Source organism: Oncorhynchus kisutch, linkage group LG8 (assembly GCF_002021735.2).
Source record: "Oncorhynchus kisutch isolate 150728-3 linkage group LG8, Okis_V2, whole genome shotgun sequence".
Classification (NCBI taxonomy): Eukaryota; Metazoa; Chordata; class Actinopteri; order Salmoniformes; family Salmonidae; genus Oncorhynchus; species Oncorhynchus kisutch.
This window is the reverse complement of record NC_034181.2, coordinates 69,436,236-69,457,402: the sequence shown is the minus strand read 5'-3', so window position 1 is coordinate 69,457,402 and position 21,167 is coordinate 69,436,236. Positions and strand designations below refer to the sequence as shown.

General features: G+C 42.0%; 1 protein-coding gene across 1 annotated transcript in view; it reads left to right on the top strand.

The window, feature by feature from the left end:
* The window catches only part of LOC109879943 (chromodomain Y-like protein 2), a 44,054-nt gene that overhangs the window by 10,710 nt on the left and 12,177 nt on the right, over positions 1-21,167 (top strand). Inside the window, exons 2-3 of the mRNA XM_031831044.1 lie at positions 392-1,061; positions 14,396-14,613. Of these exons, the coding sequence (XP_031686904.1) occupies positions 392-1,061; positions 14,396-14,613 (888 nt within the window). The remainder of the gene's footprint in view (positions 1-391; positions 1,062-14,395; positions 14,614-21,167) is intronic.

Genomic DNA, 21,167 nt, shown 5'->3' with positions numbered 1-21,167 from the left:
TGATCACAGTGCTTCTCCCATTGTTCCTCTCCTACATCTCCCATAACCACTCTCTCTAACGCATGATGAGAGCTTGCCTATCAGCACAGCAATTCCTGAACAGAATCACTGATAGACTGGTTATGCTAACATTAAAGAGGAGAGATTCAAAGTGGAGCTCTAACCTGGTCAGACTTTATTTACATCCCTATTACACATACTTACTAGAGAATGTCATGGTGACAGGTGGTACTTTTTGAATCTGATTTGAAATCATTACAAATGGTATCATGTGAACATTTTTGAATGAATCACCAAGGAACTGATAGGTATTTATTAGGCAAGGATAATGTCATTGAATTGTGATCATTTCGTTTGAAATACTGACTCTCTCCTGATTTTCTCCCTCTAGGTGGAGCGGATCATGGACAAGCGGCGCAACAAGAAGGGCAAGTGGGAGTACCTGATCCGGTGGAAGGGTTACGGCAGCAAGGAGGACACCTGGGAGCCCGAGCACCACCTGCTGCACTGTGAGGAGTTCATCGACGGCCTGCATCTGCACACCCAACACAAACAACCCAAACCCCCTAAACTGCCCCCCGGGACGGCTGGGGGACCAGGGAGGCCAGGAGGGCCACCAGGGGGAGTTGGACCACACCTCCTATCCGCCCGTCCTCCCGCCCCAGACACCCCGAGAGCACGAGCAGAGGCACGTAAGAAGAAAAGGACTGGTGTTAGTCCAGGGGCCGGGGTTAATCCTGGGGCAGGAGTAAGGGAGGGCATGCATTTGGGGGTTGGTACTGGAGCTTCTCAGAAGCAGAAGAAGGTGAGCGGAGGAGGAGGAGGGGGGGGGAAGCATGTCTCTCCACACAGGATGACCAAAGCTATGCCGTATAAGGCTCCTCCGGGGGGACTGCAGTTTGTGCCCCCGGTAAGGGCCCCTCATAACGGACTACAGAACGGAGAGATGGACCCTGTCCTGTACAGGGCAGCAGCCAGGACACACAGACTGACCCATGACACGGTAGAGAGGGTGATGGGGGGTGTGGAGACCACCGGGACACCACTGGTCAATGAACTAGGTAAGTGCCGTGCTCTGAATGGTATATATACACCTTATTATAGATAGCAGGGTCATGAGTTTGTCCTGGACAAGTGACCTGGCCAGAAAACATTTGTGCCATTTGTGCCAACTTGTTGATTGATTCTTCACAAAAAATTACAGTTTTATATCTTTATGTTTGAAGCCTGAAATTTGGCAAAAGGTCGCAAAGTTCAAGGGGGCCGAATACTTTCGCAAGGCACCGTATTGATTGAATGAACATGTGCAGTGATCTCTAGGATTTCTAGTAGGATTGATAGACAGAGGGATAGACGGAACATTTACATCACAGCTTGAGGTGATGCTGGTTTGTTCAGTCAGCTTGCTATCTTGCCAATATGCCAGCCAGTAGGCTTACATAATAGCCCAGTGGAAATTACATTGTTATATTGTTGTTGTCATTTTTCATTTTCACTCAATTCCGATTCAATGTAGTTTTGTTCTCTATTAAATTACAGTGATTCCAGCGGGATGGGAATATTCATTTGAAATGGAAACGCGTTGTATCCTGGACAGTTAGCTACATGCCATAGTGGATTTGGTAAACCAGGTTGTATCTCTGCATTGTACCAGATGTAGATGAGACAGCCAGAGGATGCCTCCGTAACCTATAGTTGAATGCATGCTCTGAGGTCCTTATGGTTCAGTATTGTACTATTGAGAGTCGTGATAAGGACAGTGAATTTCACTCCCGGGTCACAGTCCAAGACTAGCCTCATTGAGTTAATGATTATATTTATAAAGTCCTTTCCACCTCTGCCAGGGTCAAATCACAATGTGTGGAGGCTGTTTGTCATCACATTGATAGTTCGATTCTTCTACATTTGTCTGGATAGACTGGATGTTTGTCAGTGGTAGTATTTTATGATTTTGTTTTAGTCCAATACCCAAGCAAATCAGTGCCAGGTGGCAAATTTAACACATTACAGCATACTGATGATATACTGAAAGCAGTTAATGGCCACATTACCACAGTGTGTTACACTTTACAACACAGGACTATTGTACACCTCATATTTATGTTAGGTGTGAATCATGTTCTGTAAAGCATTTTATTGTTGCTGTTAGTTCTCTATTATCACTCAGGATAAGCTGGAGCCCTTCGCCACGGTAGAGCTGTGAAGAGGTTGAATAATGTTCGCTTATCTGACTAGAACAAGACATGGAAAGTCACTCCATTGATCAAATCAAATGTATTTATATAGCCCTTATATAGCCCTTCGTACATCAGCTGACATCAGCTGATATCTAAAACCCCAAACAGCAAGCAATGCAGGTGTAGAAGCACGGTGGCTAGGAAAAACTCCCTAGAAAGGCCAAAACCGAGGAAGAAACCTAGAGAGGAACCAGGCTATGAGGGGTGGCCAGTCCTCTTCTGGCTGTGCCGGTTGGAGATTGTAACAGAACATGGCCAAGATGTTCAAATGTTCATAAATGACCAGCATGGTCAAATAATAATAATCACAGTAGTTGTCGAGGGTGCAGCAAGTCAGCACCTCAGGAGAAAATGTCAGTTGGCTTTTCATAGCCGATCATTAAGAGTATCTCTACCACTCCTGCTGTCTCTAGAGAGTTGAAAACAGCATGTCTGGGACAGGTAACACGTCCGGTGAACAGGTCAGGATTCCATAGCCGCAGGCAGAACAGTTGAAACTGGAGCAGCAGCACAGCGAGGTGGACTGGGGACAGCAAGGAGTCATCATGCCAGGTAGTCCTGAGGCATGGTCCTAGGGCTCAGGTCCTCCGAGAGAAAGAGAGAAAGAGAGAGAGCATACTTAAATTCACACAGGACACCGGATAAGACAGGAGAAGTACTCCAGATATAACAAACTGACCCTAGCCCCCCGACACATAAACTACTGCAGCATAAATACTGGAGGCTGAGACAGGAGGGGTCAGGAGACACTGTGGCCCCATCCGATCATACCCCCGGACAGGGCCAAACAGGAAGGATATAACCCCACCCACTTTGCCAAAGCACAGCCCCCACACCACTAGCGGGATATCTTCAACCACCAACTTACCATCCTGAAACAAGGCCGAGTATAGCCCACAAAGATCTCCGCCACGGCACAACCCAAGGGGGGCGACAACCCAGACAGGAAGATCACGTCAGTGACTCAACCCACTCAAGTGACTCACCCCCCCCCCCCCCCCCCCTAGGGACGGCATGAAAGAGCACCAGTAAGCCAGTGACTCAGCCCCTGTAATAGGGTTAGAGGCAGAGAATCCCAGTGGAGAGAGGGGAACCGGCCAGGCAGAGACAGCAAGGGCGGTTCGTTGCTCCAGTGCCTTTCCGTTCACCTTCACACTCCTTGGCCAGACTACACTCAATCATATGACCCACTGAAGAGATGAGTCTTCAGTAAAGACTTAAAGGTTGAGACTGAGTCTGCGTCTCTCACATGGTTAGGCAGACCATTCCATAAAAATGGAGCTCTATAGGAGAAAACCCTGCCTCCATCTGTTTGCTTAGAAATTCTAGGGACAATTAGGAGGCCTTTATAGGTATGTGTAGGTATGTACGGCAGGACCAAATCAGAAAGATAGGTAGGAGCAAGCCCATGTAATGCTTTGTAGGTTAGCAGTAAAACCTTGAAATCAGTCCTTGCCTTAACAGGAGGAAGCCAGTGTAGGGAGGCTAGCACTGGAGTAATATGATCACATTTTTGGGGTTCTAGTCAGGATTCTAGGAGCCGTATTTAGCACTTCCTTATGTCTGAAACACATGCTTCTATCGGGGGCGATTTTGGGGCTTCGCCATGTTTCATTGAAATGTACAGCTGTGTGTCATCCGCATAGCAGTGAAAGTTAACATTATGTTTTCGAATGACATCCCCAAGAGGTAAAATATATAGTGAAAACAATAGTGGTCCTAAAACGGAACCTTGAGGAACACCGAAATGTACAGTTGATTTGTCAGAGGACAAACCATTCACCGAGACAAACTGATATCTTTCCAACAGATAAGATCTAAACCAGGTCAGAACTTGTCCGTGTAGACCAATTTGGGTTTCCAATCTCTCCAAAAGAATGTGGTGATCGATGGTATCAAAATCAGCACTTAAAGTCTAGGAGCACGAGGACAGATGCAGAGCCTTGGTCTGATGCCATTAAATTGTAATTTACCACCTTCACAAGTGCCTTCTCGGTGCTATGATGGGGTCTAAAACCAGACTGAAGCATTTCGTATACATGGTTTGTCTTCAGGAATGGAGTGTTGCTGCGCAACAGCTTTTTCCCCAAAAATTGAGAGGAATGGAAGATTCGATTTGCGTCAAACATACGAAGAAAAGCCAAAAGCAGGCATGCTTGTATTACACTTGAACAGTGATTTTTGCAGGGCACATATTTGTCTGAAACCCTTGTAAAAAGCATAAAACATCTGTGTTTCCACAGAAACCCTTTGTGTCTTTCCACAGATGATTATTGTTTTCCAATCCAGAGTCACTTAGACCCCAGCTGAAAGACACAGCAATGGGCTCATAAATGTGACCTGTTTCACGTCGTACGTGAAACAGGTCGTACGTCACTACTTCACAGGAGAGGCATTTGAATGTAATCGTTTATTTTATAAAATTCCTTTTTTGACAGAAATGCCTTCTGGATTATGTGATCTTTCATGTGTCTTAATAACAAACTTGTAAACCATGTGTAAATAGAAATACAATAGTTAAATTACGAGCCTAGGTTTAGCCACAGAAAAAGGCAGGAACCTGCCCGCTAGCCATGATTGGCTGAGATAATGGCTGGGCTTGACATGCAGAGAGATGAGTTTGGATTGGTCTGCCATGTAGCATGCTTCTGTCTATAACATGAGCTGCTCAGTATGTGAAGATAATCCTTGGAGAACTGAAAAAGTGTTGCTACTAGAGGTCGACCTATTAATTAGGGCCAATTTTTAATTAGGGCTGATTTCAAGTTTTCATAACAATCGGTAATCTGCATTTTTCGATGCCGATTATGCCCGATTACATTGCAATCCACGAGGAGACTGTGTGGCAGGCACCTGTTACGCGAGTGCAGCAAGAAGCCACGGTAAGTTGTTAGCTAGCATTAAACTTATCTTATAAAAAACTATCAATCTTAGCATAATCACTAGTTAACTACACATGGTTGATGATATTACTAGTTTAACTAGCTTGTTTTGCGTTGCATATAATCAATGCGGTGCCTGTTAATTTATCAACGAATCACAGCCTACTTCAACTTCGCCAAAAGGGTGACAATTTAACAAAAGAGCATTCGTGAAAAAAGCACAATCGTTGAACAAATGTACCTAACCATAAACATCAATTCCTTTCTTAAAATCAATTCACAAGTATATATTTTTTAAACCTGCATATTTAGTTAAAAGAAATTCATGTTAGCCAGTTAATATTAACTAGGGAAAATGTGTCACTTCTCTTGCGATCAATAAAAGCAGAGTCAGGGTATATGCAGCAGTTTGGGCAGCCTGGCTACATAATTATGACATAACATTGAAGGTTCTGCAATGTAACAGCAATATTTAGATGGTTCCATATTTCACTGAAAGAATAAACATTTTGTATTCAAAATGATAGTTTCTGGATTTGACCATATTAATGACCTAAGGCTCGTATTTCTGTGTGTTTATTATATTATAATTAAGTCTATGATTTGATATTTGATAGAGCAGTCTGACTGACCATTGGTAGGCAGCAGCACGCTCGTAAGCATTCGTTCAAACTAGAGGTCGACCGATTAATCGGAATGGCCGATTAGTTAGGGCCGATTTCAAGTTTTCATAACGGTCGTTAATCTGCATTCTTGGACACCGATTATGGCCGATTACATTGCACTCCACGAGGAGACTGCGTGGCAGGCTGACTACTTGTTATGCGAGTGCAGCAAGGAGCCAAGGTAAGGTGCTAGCTAGCATTAAACTTATCTTATAAAAACAATCAATCTTCACATAATCACTAGTTAACTTACACATGGTTGATGATATTACTGGTTTATCTAGCTTGTCTTGGGTTGCATATAATCGATGCAGTGCCTGTTAATTTATCATTGAATCACAGCTTACTAGGGCGAACGGTGATTTAACCTCTCTGGGATATGTGGGATGCTAGCGTCCCACCGGGCCAAAAGCCAGTGAAAATGCAGTGCGCCAAATTCAAATAAATTACTATAAATATCAAACTTTCATTAAATCACACATGTAAGATACCAAATTAAAGCTACACGTGAATCCAACAAACATGTCCGATTTCAAGAAGGCTTTCCGGCGAAAGCAAACGATTCTGTTATCTGAGGGTAGCACCTCCGTAAACAAAGACAGAAAACATATTTCAACCCTGCAGGCGTTATCATGTTATACTCACAGACATGATTCAAACAGTTTTAGAAACTTCAGAGTGTTTTCTATCCAAATATACTAATAATATGCATATCTTATCTTCTGGGGATGAGTAGCAGGCAGTTGAATTTGGGCATGCATTTCATCCGGACGTGAAAATACTGCCCCCTGTCACCAAGAAGTTAACAAGCGCATTCGCGAAAAAAGCATTGTCGTTGCACCAATGTGTACCTAACCATAAACATCAATGCCTTTCTTAAAATCAATACACTAGCAAATATTTTTAAACCTGCATATTTAGTTAATATTGCCTGCTAACAAGAATTTATTTTAACTAGGGTAATTGTGTCACTACTTTTGCGTTCTGTGCAAGCAGAGTCAGGGTATATGCAGCAGTTTGGGCCGCCTGGCTCATTGCGAACTGTGTGAAGACTATTTCTTCCTAACAAACACCGGAATTAATTTGCCAGAATTGTACATAATTATGACATAACATTGAAGGTTGTGCAATGTAACAGCAATATTTAGACTTAGGGATGCCACCCATTAGATAAAATATGGAACGGTTCCGTATTTCACTGAAAGAATAAACGTTTTGTTTTCGAAATGATAGTTTCCGGGTTTGACCATATTAATGACCTAAGGCTCGTATTTCTGTGTGTTATTATAATTAGTCTAGATTTGATAAAGCAGTCTGACTGAGTGGTGGTAAGCAGCAGCAGGCTCGTAAGCATTAATTCAAACAGCACTTTCCTGCATTTGCCAGCAGCTCTTTGCTGAGCTTCAGGCATTGCGCTGTTTATGACATCAAGCCTATAAATTCCAGAGATTAGGCTGGCAATACTAAAGTACCTATTAGAACATCCAATAGTCAAAGGTATATGAAATACAAATAGTATAGAGAGAAATATTCCTATAATAACTACAACCTAAAACTTCTTACCTGGGAATATTGACGACTCATGTTAAAAGGAACCACCAGCTTTCATATGTTCTCATGTTCTGAACAAGGAACTTAAACGTTAGCTTTTTTATATGGCACATATTGCACTTTTACTTTCTTCAACACTGTTTTTGTATTATTTAACCAAATCGAAAAATGTTCATTATTTATTTGAGACTAAATTGATGTTATTTATGTATTATATTAAGTTAAAATAAAAGTGTTAATTCAGTATTGTTGTAATTGTCATTATTATTACAAATAGATATATATAAAAATCGGCCGATTTAATCGGGTTCAGCTTTTTTGGGTCCTCCAATTATCGGTATCGGCGTTGAAAAATCATAATCGGTCGACCTCTAATTGCTACTGCTCAAAACAACATTTCTGCCCTGAATTTATCAGGTGCTATCGACAAAGATCAGTGGGAAAAAGTTGTGATGGACTACTTTCTGCACACGGTCAGTGTGAACTGGAGTGACTTGACACAACGCGGACCAAACGTGTTGTACAAACAAAACAGAAACACAGGACAACTTATTTAGTCAGCTGAAGGGATACAATTTACCTTATTTTAACGCCCCAAAAACGTAATACTTCCAGATCAACTGTAATACCATTACCATTGTAAAGAACAACTTCTCCCCGTTCCAATAAAATCAATGACGAGACCTTCATGATGCCCATCTCTGCATGATTCAAGAAGGCAATGAGCTCCGTCTGTTTAAAAAAAAGGGGCGGGTTGGGAAGCAAAACCTGCTGCGTGATAGTGAGAAGGTGAGATGTCGTGTGGGGAAGTGAAACCTGCTGCGTGATAGTGAGAAGGTGAGATGTCGTGTGGGGAAGTGAAACCTGCTGCGTGATAGTGAGAAGGTGAGATGTCGTGTGGGGAAGTGAAACCTGCTGCGTGATAGTGAGAAGGTGAGATGTCGTGTGGGGAAGTGAAACCTGCTGCGTGATAGTGAGAAGGTGAGATGTCGTGTGGGGAAGTGAAACCTGCTGCGTGATAGTGAGAAGGTGAGATGTCGTGTGGGGAAGTGAAACCTGCTGCGTGATAGTGAGAAGGTGAGATGTCGTGTGGGGAAACGGCTTTTTTCACTTGATCTGTCCAACTTATCACATTATCCCCTCTAAAATGTAAATAAAACACTACGAAGAGTTTATATAATGTGTCATTACATACCTATTTGAAGGTTTGGGGCGATTTTGAATCGGGTTTTTAGGGCGGTGCTAAAGTGATCTTCAGAAGTAAACAGCAGCTTTTGAGAGTCATGATAGCTTGCAGTGATGATGCAAAAATTGACTAGGTATTCCCCTTACCCTGTCCCTGTCCCTTTCTTGTTTTTAAATGGTGAGGGAAGTGCTACACCTGGTGGAGAGAGGGTGTAAGACAGAATTAGTTGCTTTATGTGTGCTGTACGTTATGTCATGACACGTCACAATTTAACGTACAGCGTCGGAGGGGTCAGTTTTTTTCTCTATAGAGCCATTACCATGTCAATCAACGCTTGAATAGATATGTAGTTCACACCCCAGATTTTGATGTCAACACAGTTGCTACAGTCCCATTAGTTTTCATTGCGGCCTTGTTTGAATGTCGCGGTTGCGCAAATTTGTACGGAATGGGATTAGTCACCGTTAGTTGGTTAGCTTTAGCTACCTGCAGAAACATACTACAGCATTTCATGCATGGTGGCTAGCTATGACAATCAGTTTGTATGGCTAGTAGTATGGTTGGGATTATGATTCATTGTTTACCTAGCTAGCTACATGTCTAAACAAAAGACTTCGCCAGATTACATGACCCATCAAGTTGGCCAGGTGTGTCTGGGGTGAATACTGCCATCTATTGCATTTCATAAACATGTGTACATGTCTAGACAATAGTGACCCATCCCAGCTAGATGTGACTGGTGGGAGGTTAAAGCATTTCTTTCACATGACCCATCAATTTAGGTGTGTCTCGGTAAGCATCATCTAATAATTATAACATATTTATACAACAATTTTATCTGAACACTTTCTGTTTTGATATTGCTACTATGCAAATATACAAGTAACCATTTCACTGTACTGTTTACACCTTTGTGTTTGATATTGTGTGTGTTTACCAAAGACGGTAATGTGAACAACAACATGACCTGCACCAAAATCAGATTAGGATATAGGCAAAGGACTACATAGTGTATTGTTACCTGGAGTTTTTCCTTATTGTAGGCTACTACATTCACCACTTTTAGTCTTGAAATCTTTGGGTCTTTACTACAATACCTTACTCACTCTGTTTAGCACATGGCCTCACATGTGAATCTCTAAAGAGATGGGCGGGGCTAAAGGGTAAGAGGGTGTGAACGATGATGAAGAGGTGTAGACAAAGAAGAGCTCTACACTAGGTGTACCAAAACATTCAAGGGACATTTCCTCAAAAGTGAGGTTACAAGTTTAACTTCCAAAGCAGAATTACTTTCCCGTTGTTCCTCACCTGCAGTGTATGATATACCATTTTGTAGCTGTGAATCACTACTTTTGTCCAACGTAAAAAACACCATTTCAAATTTTGCCACATAAGACCGAATCGAGGTGGTCGGTCACAAATTAGCTACAGTCCCTTATGCTTTGCATTATCGTCTCTACCTCTGTCTATCGTGAAAGCAGGACAGGGTTGACGTTTTAATGTCATCAATCTATATACTTCCACTATACGGATTCATTAGTGTCACTTTGCCTTCATAGACACATTTGCCTCAATATGGTCCCATCGCAACGAGTGTAATAGTTTATTGGTCGAGTGATAACCTATGATGTCTAAGATAACCGAGGAGAAATGTCTGTCACGCTTACAGCTAGCCTTGGAGTCTAACATCTGGCTGGGGTCTGGGGACTCTGAAAGGCCTACCTACCCCTGAGGGATCAAGCCAAGGTTTGAACACGGTTTGCCAGCATTTACACTAGCTGTCACGACTTCCGCCGAAGTTGGTCCCTCTCCTTGTTCGGGCGGCGTTCGGCGGTCGACGTCACCGATCCATTGCCGATCCACTTTTGATTTTCCATTGGTTTTGTCTGGTCTTCCATCACACCTGGTTCCAATTACATCAATTACATGTTGTGTATTTAACCCTCTGTTCCCCCCATGTACTTGTCCGTAATTGTTTCTGGTAGTGCTTGTGCATGGTATGCTGGTGATAACAGGGTTTTGTTTGACCCATTTCATGTATTGTTCTGTTGACGGTGGTTTATGTTGATTAAACGACACCGTTGTAATCAGTTCTCTCTCTCTTGCGCCTGACTTCTCTGCCGCCAGTACGCACCTCATTACACTAGCTCTTTTTCCCATGGTCAAATCAGATCATAGAATAGTTGTGCTGAAACATTTGTTGTGACAAAATATATTTGTAGGAATAGAATACATGATCATTGTAGTTGCTAATCTCTCAATGGGTCAAGTTATGTTTGCCTTGGTCAGTAACTAAATGTTGGTCCCTGTTTGGTCTTCTGTGATCAGCAGTGCTCAGTAATTGTTCTATGTAGACCTGTAAACAAAATGAGTCACATTGTCTCTCTCTGAGGATCATGGTCTTCCACTTGAATGTTGCCACAGCCATAGTTTACCCCAGACTGGGGCTTTGGTGTGAATCCATTCTCTCTGCTCATTTGCAGTCATTCCTCTTTCATTGACTTAGAGACTAATAGAATCGAGATGGGGTCTGATTCAATAGTTATGATACGTTGACAAGAGAGCAGCATGCAAAATGGGGATGTTGCCTGATGACAAAGAAAATTGATATAGCCTTCTCACTCTTTCAAGGGAGTATTTTAAGAAAGAGTCTGAATAGACATGCAAACAGAGCAATATAGATGATAGAGGTCGACCGATTATGATTTTTCAATACCGATACCGATTATTGGAAGGCCAAAAAAAGCCGGTACCGATTAATCGGCCGATTTAAAAAATATGTATATATATATATATATATATTTTTTTTTATGTATTTGTAATAATGACAATTACAACAATACTGAATGAACACTTATTTTAACTTAATATAATACATCAATAAAATCAATTTAGCCTCAAATAAATAATGAAACATGTTCAATTTGGTTTAAATAATGCAAAAACAAAGTGTTGGAGAAGAAAGTAAAAGTGCAATATGTGCTATGTAAGAAAGATAACGTTTCAGTTCCTTGCTCAGAACATGAGAACATATGAAAGATGGTGGTTCCTTTTAACATGAGTCTTCAATATTCCCAGGTAAGAAGTTTTAGATTGTAGTTATAATAGGACTATTTCCCTCTATACCATTTGTATTTCATTAACCTTTGACTATTGGATGTTCTTATAAGCACTTTAGTATTGCCAGTGTAACAGTATAGCTTCCGTCCCTCTCCTCGCTCCTCCCTTGGCTCGAACCAGCAACACAACGACAACAGCCACCACATCGAAGCAGCGTTACCCATGCAGAGCAAGGGAAACAACCACCCCAAGGCTCAGAGCGAGTGAAGTTTGAAACGCTATTAGCGCGCGCTAACTAGCCAGCCATTTCACTTCGGTCACACCAGAGTTGATAGGTTTGAAGTCATAAACAGTGCAATGCTTGACGCACAACAAAGAGCTGCTGGCAAAACGCACGAAAGTGCTGTTTAAATGAATATTTACGCACCACCGCTCAGTCAGATACTTAGATACCTGTATGCTCAGTCAGATTATATGCAACACAGGACACGCTAGATAATATCTAGTAATATCACCAACCATGTGTAGTTAAATAGTGATTATGATTGATTGTTTTTTATAAGATAAGTTTAATGCTAGCTAGCAACTTACCTTGGCTTACTGCATATGCGTAACAGGCAGTCTCCTTGTGGAGTGCAACGAGAGAGAGGCAGGTCGTTATTGCGTTGGACTAGTTAACTGTAAGGTTGCAAAATTGGATCCCCCGAGCTGACAAGATGAAAATCTGTCTTTCTGCCCCTGAACGAGTCTCTGAATAAGTCTTCCAATGAAGAGGCTCAAGTACACCCCTTGAGATTAGAGGTCGGAATGGCCGATTTAATTAGGGCCGATTTAAAGTTTTCATAACAGTCAGTAATCAGCATTTTTGGACACTGATTATGGCCAATTATATTGCAATCCATGAGGAGACTGCGTGGCAGGCTGACTACCTGTTATGCGAGTACAGCAAGGAGCCATGGTAAGGTGCTAACTAGCATTAAACTTATCTTATAAAAAACAATCAGTCGTAACGTTATCACTAGTTAACTACACATGGTTGATGATTTTACTAGTTTATCTAACTTGTCCTGCGTTGCATATAATCGATGCAGTGCCTGTTAATTTATCATTGAATCATAGCCTACTTTGCCAAACGGGTGATTTAACAAGCGCATTCGCGAAAAACGCACCAATGTGTACCTAACCATAAACATCAACGCCTTTCTTAAAATCAATACACAGAAGTATATATTTTTAAACCTGCATATTTAGTTAATATTGCCTGCTAACATGAATTTCTTTTAACTAGGGAAATTGTGTCACTTCTCTTGCATTCTGTGCAACAGAGTCAGGGTATATGCAGCAGTTTGGGCCGCCTGGCTCATTGCGAACTGTGTGAAGACTATTTCTTCCTAACAAAGACAGCCAACTTTGCCAATGGGGGATGATTTAACAAAAGCGCATTTGCGAAAAATTCACAATTGTTGCACGAATGTACCTAACCATAAACATCGATGCCTTTCTTAAAATCATATTTTTTAAAACCTGCATATTTAGTTAAAAGATATTCAGGATAGCAGGCAATATTAAACTAGGGATATTGTGTCACTTCTCTGCATTCATTGCACGCAGAGTCAGGGTTTATGCAGCAGTTTGGGCCGCCTGGCTCTTTGCGAACTAATTTGCCAGAATTTTACTTAATTATGACATAGATTGCACAACCTTCAATGTTAACAGCAATATTTAGACTTATGGATGCCACCCTTTAGATTTAAATACAGAACGGTTCCGTATTTCACTGAAAGAATAAACATTTTGTTTTCAAAATGATAGTTTCCGGATTTGACAATATTAATGACCTAAGGCTCGTATTTCTGTGTTATTATATTATAATTAAGTCTATGATTTGATAGAGCAGTCTGACTGAGCGATGGTAGGCAGCAGCAGGCTCGTAAGCATTCATTCAAACAGCACTTTCGTGCATTTTGCCAGCAGCTCTTCACAATGCTTCAAGCATTGCGCTGTTTATGACTTCAAGCCTATCAACTCCCAAGATAGGCTGGCAATACTAAAGTATCTATTAGAACATCCAATACTCAAAGGTATATGAGTATTGGTAGAGAGATAGAAAGAGAGAGAAATAGTCCTATAAGAGAGAGAAATAGTCCTATAATAACTATAACCTAAAACTTCTCACCTTGGAATATTGACGACTCATGTTAAAAGGAACCACCAGCTTTTATATGTTCTGAGCAAGGAACTTAAACGTTAGCTTTCTTACATGGCACATATTGCACTTTTACTTTCTTCTCCAACACTTCCAACTGCATTATTTAAACCAAATTGAACATGTTTCATTATTTATTTGAGACTAAATAGATGTTATTGATGTATTATATTAAGTTAAAATAAGTGTTCATTGTTCATTCAGTATTGTTGTAATTGTCATTATATATATATATATATATATATATATATATATATATATATATATATATATATATATATAAGAATCGTCCGATTAATCGGTATCGGCTTCTTTTGGTCCTCTAATTAACGGTATCGGCGTTGAAAAACCATAGTCGGTCAACCTCTACTTGAGATGCACCATGTCGTTTTCCAGGAAAGTCTCTAAATTAGGGTGCACTGCTCTGACTCCTGATGGATCCTCAGCTCATCACACACTCTGCCCATCACGCACTCTGCCCATCACGCATTCTGCCCATCACGCACTCTGCCCATCACGCACTCTGCCCATCACACACTCTGCCCATCACACACTCTGCCCATCACACACTCTGCCCATCACACACTCTGCTCCATATGTTCCAACAGGCTCCACACTCTCCAACGGTGAGGTGAATCTGCACAGCTCTGTGAAGAGGAAGCTTGGAGAGGACAAAGGCTACGTTTTCGACAAGCGGCTGAGGTACAACGTGCGGCAGAACGAGACCAACTGTCGATTCCGTGACATTGTCGTCAGGAAGGAGGAGGGCTTCACGCACGTGCTGCTCTCCAGCCAGACGTCTGACAACAACGCACTAACACCAGAGGTAGATTCTTTGACACACAGAAATAGGACTCATAAGCTATGCATTGCCTTTTTGAATAATTCAGTACCTAGTATTTTCTTCCCTTGTATGTACTGTTGTACCGGAGCACTACATAATGTATATGTCACTATGCATTGCCTCACATTGTAAATGAGTAACAATGTGAATCGACTGAATTACGGCCCATCACAGACTATTGTGTTACGTGATTTCTAAGGATATCTCAATAGGAAGATTCTGACAGAGAAATGAATACCTCTCCGATGGTGTTACATTTTGCTGCCAAAAGCCTTTTATTGCTTTTGACATAAAACTCAGCGTAGAAGAGTTTTTTTCTATTTGTATTACACACTGAGAATGGGAATGGATTGTGTTTGTGTAAAATGTGTCTTTTGTCAAAGTATGCCTTCACAGTGGTTCTCCGCAGTACTTTCTTCACTTCAAACAACTGTACTGGGTGGCTCAAATGCCGATCCATTACGTAGCGTTAGTGGTGGTGAAAAAATTTTGAGAGTCGATACGGGAGAAGCCCCACTGCCTCTCAAATGACACTGGTGCCCAGTTATCAGCGGGTCCTTTAACTGATCATTACCATTGCTGAAAAGCTGGTATTAATTGACCAATTAGTTCCTCTACTGCTCTGACTGTCCACGGTACTGGAGGCTTTGTCCTGGCTAACTCACAACATGGCTGCAACAACTAGGGCCAATGTTCGTTCAATTTACATTTTCACACCCTCAAAAGAGCTTATGTCATTGGCGACTGTTACTGTAGAAAACTGCCATGAGCTACCAGAGGAGCTCTTGTGATATGCAAGATTCCCTTGCACAAAATCCTTCTGCTTAAGTGTGGAATAAGGCTTACCTATCCACTCTCAAGTGCTGTATTTTCATACTGCTCTTCTATGATATAATTCCATACATTTCCGAGCTGTGGTCCTCCTTTAGACATCTCCTAAGAGAAGATTTTCTATCTGTCTTTGTGTGCGTTTGACTGACAGCTGATTTGCTTATTTCCCCAGGCATCAAGCTATTAATGGCAAGCAGTTGTATGCTGTCATGTATGAGTCTGACACGTCCCTGTGCATCCCAGTAGGCCATGACATAGTTATATGTTATGTTATATATTTGATTGATCACATGCAGATGTTATTGCAAGCAGATGTTACTTAGCGACAACTGACTCACCCTTAGCACCTCTCGTCTTCTCCATGTGTTCGCTCCCTCAATCACTCTCTTACCCTCTCCCCACCTCTTGGACACTTTCTTTCCTTTTACCAAGCCTGTAGATGACCAGTACTCTGTATATGGAAATGCATATTTAACTGGCTCTGGAGTGTGCTTGACGGAATCTTATACAAGGTCATGTGCAACCCAGTATTTTTCATGGAACATTTGCCCTCTGCCGTATGTTCCTCCAGTTGTGCCAGATAAATTAGGGATCATTGGGGGTGAAAACCTACAGTCTGGGGAATCACTCATGCTTTGTCTTTTTTTTTTCAGATGTCTATTTCTGATTAGCTACCCCAGGAAAGGGCAGAAAATAGCCCATATTAATATATTTAGCCTTAGAAATAAGGTTTGTGAAATGAATAAGTTGCTAGAGTCAGTTAACATTCAAACAGTGCCTTCAGAAAGTAATCACGCCCTTGGACTTTTTTCACATTTTGTTGTTACAGCCTGAATTTAAAATGGATTATACAGAGATCTTTTGGGTCACTGGCCTACACACAATACTCCATAATCTACAGTTTGGAATTATGTTGAATAAGTCTGGCCGGACATCTGATTTGGGAAACTTATTGTAAATTGAGAAATTGTTTGACTCAACTGAACAATAATAAGAATAAATTGTATAATGAAACCAAAATAAATTACAAAGTATGATTTTAATTGAAATTATGGGCAGAAAGACTGATTCAACTCAATCTTTCATTGAGTCAGATGCCTCGTTTTTCACAAAAACGTTTGATGTTGCCAATTACTTTTAAAGTGGAGTGGCCAGAAGGAAGCCACTCCTCAGTAAAAGGCACGACAGCCTGCATGGAGTTTGCCAAGAGGCACCTAAAGGAATCAAGATTCTCTGGTCTGATGTTACCAAGATTGAACTCTTTGGCCTGAATGCCAAGCATCACGTCTGGAGGAAACCTGGCACCATCCATACCGTGAAGCATGGTGGTGGCATCATCATGCTGTGGGGATGTTTTTCAGCGGCAGTGACTGGGAGACTAGTCAGGATCGATGGAAAGATGAACGGAGCAAATTTCAGAGAGATCCTTGATGAAAACCTGCTCCAGAGCGCTTAGGACCTCCGACTGGGGCGAAGGTTCACCTTCCAACAGGACAACGATCCTGAGTACACAACCAAGACAACACAGGAGTGGCTTCGGGACAAGCCAAAGCCCAGACTTGAACCCGATCGAACATCTCTGGAGAGACCTGAAAATAGCTGTGCCGCGACGCTACACATCCTACCTGACAGAGCTTGAGGAGCTGCAGAGTAGAATGGGAGAAACTCCCCAAATACAGGTGTGCCAAGGTTGTAGCGTCATACCCAAGAAGACTCAAGGCTGTAAACGCTGCCAAAGTAGCTTCAACAATGTACTGAGTAAAGGGTCTGAATGCTATGTAATTGTTTTATTTCAGTTTATTTGTAATAATTTGTAAAAAATGTCTAAAAATATATTTTTTGTCATTATGGGGTATTGTGTGTAGATTTATGAGGAAAAAAATGTATTTATCAATTTTAGAATAAGGCTGTAACCTAACAAAATGTGTAAAAAGTCAAGGGGTCTGAATACTTACCGAATGCACTATATATCATGCATGTATGTATTGATGTCATAGAGCACTAGTCAATCATTGCGTTTATTTGAGTCTCGGTCTATGCAGTATTTATGTGGAACCCCCACTGGGGGAGACCATTATTCCATGAACCCCGAGGTCGTCTGGAGCCTCCATAATCCTGCGATCACCCCACTCACTGACCTTAACCCATGTAATCTGATTACTAGGGCAGGGACAATACCGGTATCTCAATATTTTTTCCATGGCAAAAATGAAAACACGAAGCAGATCAAAGTCTTTGGTCCTTTAAAAACCTGCTGTATGTAAAATAGTGTGCTATAGTTAAATAAATAGATGTGGCTCTGGATGACAACACAATAATGTTTGTTTCCAATATTAGGGCTGTTTTCCTAAAGAAGTTAAATCCGCTTCGTGTTTTGTTTCCTTTCCACGACACTAACGAGTATCGCGATACTGGTATAGTCCAATCCTACTGATTACCCCCTGACCCAAATGAACCAGTCTCCCAGTCAACTCAATTTAACATCTCCTACACACTGCATAAACCCTCCTGAACTTCAGCCGGATGTGGTGTGTGTGTGCCTGCTCCTGTGTGTGTGTGCCGATGTCAGATTAATTTATCCGGCTCAATTAAACCTGCGGACAGACGGACAGGGCAGGAGAGTGATACTGACACAACTGGAAGGGGGTGGGGCTGGCATGGTAGGCTGTCTGTAGCGGTGGTGAAGACACTGCAGCCAAACAGTGTCATTCAGAAGCCCGCCCTGTACACAGGCCCTGCCTGGGAGCCATTTCCAGGAAGCAGCGTGGGGCATCCACAACAAATTGGACTAGAACCATGTTACATGTCAGCTCCCTGAGAAGGAAAACTACACCGCATCAGGGACAGACTGTGTGTGTATAGTGTAGAATGAATAATGTAAAGGTGAACCATGCATATATATTGTAAAAGCAAAATGCATGTGTATGCAATATGTGTGTGTTAACTTGTCAGCGTGTGCTTGTGCGTCCTTTGCGTGTGGGTGTGCATATATGCATGTCTGTGTGTGTGCTGTGTGCATGTGTGTTCGCACTGTGCTTGTGTTCATGTGTGTGCATGTGTGTGTGTGTGTGTGTGTGTGCTGCCCTAGGCTTGGCTTCTGGGCCGTGTGTCTTTCCCCTCCATGCAGCATCTATGTGGATTGAGGTCAGCGGGCTAAGCACCCCTCCACAGAGAGCTATCCACCAGGGGACACGGAGTTAGCATGCTAAAGGCAGGTAACCCTCCTGCTAGTACAACTTAACTCCCTCAGAGGGATATAGGAGTTATGAAAGAAATAATACTAGAAATGGGAACTCACTATAGCTGCTACAAAGGAAAACCCTTTTGACATCTAATAAAGCAGTGTTTTTCATGATTTCTGTTTGTGACAACTCCCTTTCAGCCCTACCTCAACTCTTCATACAAGCTAACCACTTCTTTGGTATTTGAATTGGTATTTCATTAGGATCCCCATTAGCTGTTGCGAATGCAGCAGCTACTCTTCCTGGGGTCCACACAAAACATGTCATAATAAAGACATTAATAGACAGAACAGCTGAAGGACAGAACTACATACATTGAAAACATCACACACAGCCTACATCAGTACATACACACACAATATCTAGGTCAAATAGGGGAGAGGCGTTGTGCCATGAAGTGCTGCCTTTCTATACCAGGTTTGCTGTTCACTTGAGCAATCGGAGAAGAAAGGGAGTTCCATGCAATCATGGCTCTATATAATACTGTATGTTTTCTTGCGTTTGTCCTGGATTTGGGGACTTTGAAAAGACCCCTGGTGGCATGTCTGGTGGGGGAAGTGTGTGTGTCAGAGCTGTGTGTATGTTGACCATGCAAACTATTTGGAATTTTTAAACACCGTGTTTCTTATAAAAGAAGTGTTGCAGTCAGTCTCTCCTCCTTTTAGCCAAAAGAGACTGGCATGCATAGTATTGATATTAGTCCTCTGATTACAGTGAAGAACAGGACATGCTGCTCTGTTCTGGGCAGCTGCAGTTTTTCTAGGTCATTCTTTGCAGCACCTGACCATATGACTGAGCAATAAGGAAGATAAGATAAAACTAGAGCCGGCAGGGCGAGCTTTGTGGAGTGGGGATCCAAAAAAGCAGAGCATTGCATTATCACTGACATACCTCTCCCCATCTTTACAACCATTGAACCAAAATGTTTTGACCATGACAGTGTACAATCCAAGGTAAAAACCAAGTAATTTAGTCTTGCTCAGCAGCCCCATTATTCTTTATCAGATTCAGCTGAGGTCTAAAACTTAGGGAATGATTTATACCAAATACAATGCTCTTAGTTTTAGAGATGTTCAGGAATAGTTTATTACTGGCCACCCATTCTAAAGCTGACTGCAACTCTTTATTTAGGGTTACAGGGATTAGCGTATAGGGTTGAATCATCAGGATAAATACAGTGCATTCACAAAGTATTCAGACCGCTTGACTTATTCCATATTTTGTTACATTACAGCCTTATTCTAAAATTGATTAAATAGTTTTCCCCCCATAAATCTACACACAATACCCCATAATGACAAAGAAAAAACAGGTTTTTAGACATTTCTGGAAATGTATTAAAAAAAAATGGAAATATCACATTTACATAGGTATTCAGACCCTTTACTCTGTTGAAGCACCTTTGGCAGCGATTACAGCCTCGAGTCTTTTTGGGTATGACGCTACAAGATTGGCACACCTGTATTTGGGGAGATTCTCCCATTCTTATCTGCAGATCCTCTCCAGCTCTGTCAGGTTGGATGCGTCGCTGCACAGCTATTTTCAGGTCTCTCCAGAGATGTTCGATCGGGTTTAAGTCGGGCTCTGGCGAGGCCACTCAAGACTTGTCCCAAAGCCACTCATGTGTGGTTTTGGCTGTCTGCTTAGGGTCATTGTCTTGTTGAAAGGTGAACCTTCGCCCCAGTCTGAGGTCCTGAGTGCTCTGGAGCAGGTGTTCATCAAGGATCTCTCTGTACTCCATTCAGCTTGCCCTCAATCCTGACTAGTCTCCCAGTCCATGCCGCTGAAAAACATCCCCACAACATGATGCTGCCACCACGATTAACCATAGGGATGGTGCCAGGTTTCCTCCAGAAGTGATGCTTGGCATTCAGGCCAAAGAGTTCAATCTTAGTTTCTTCAGATCAGAGAATTTTGTTTCTCATGGTCTGAGAGTCTTTCATGTGCCTTTTGGCAAACTCCAAGCGGGCGGTCATGTGCCTTTTACTGAGGAATGGCTTTCATCTGACCACTCTACCATGAAGGCCTGATTGGTGGAGGGCTGTAGAGATGGTTGTCCTACTGGAAGGTTCTCCAGTCAGTGGGCAGCTGGGAGGAGGTGCTCTTATTCTCCATGGACTTTACAGTGTCCCAGAACTTTTTGGAGTTTGTGCTACAGGATGCAAATTTCTGTTTGAAAAAGCTAGCCTTTGCTTTCCTAACTGCCTCTGTATATTGGTTCCTAACTTCCCTGAAAAGTTGCATATCACGGGGGCTATTCGATGCTAAAGCAGTATGCCACAGGATGTTTTTGTGCTGGTCATGGGCAGTTAGATCTGGAGTGAACCAAGGGCTATATCTGTTCCTGGATCTACATTTTTTGAATGGGGCATGCTTATTTAAGATGGTGAGGAAAGCACTTTTAAAGAATAACCAGGCATCCTCTACTGACGGAATGAGGTCAATATCCTTCCAGGATACCCG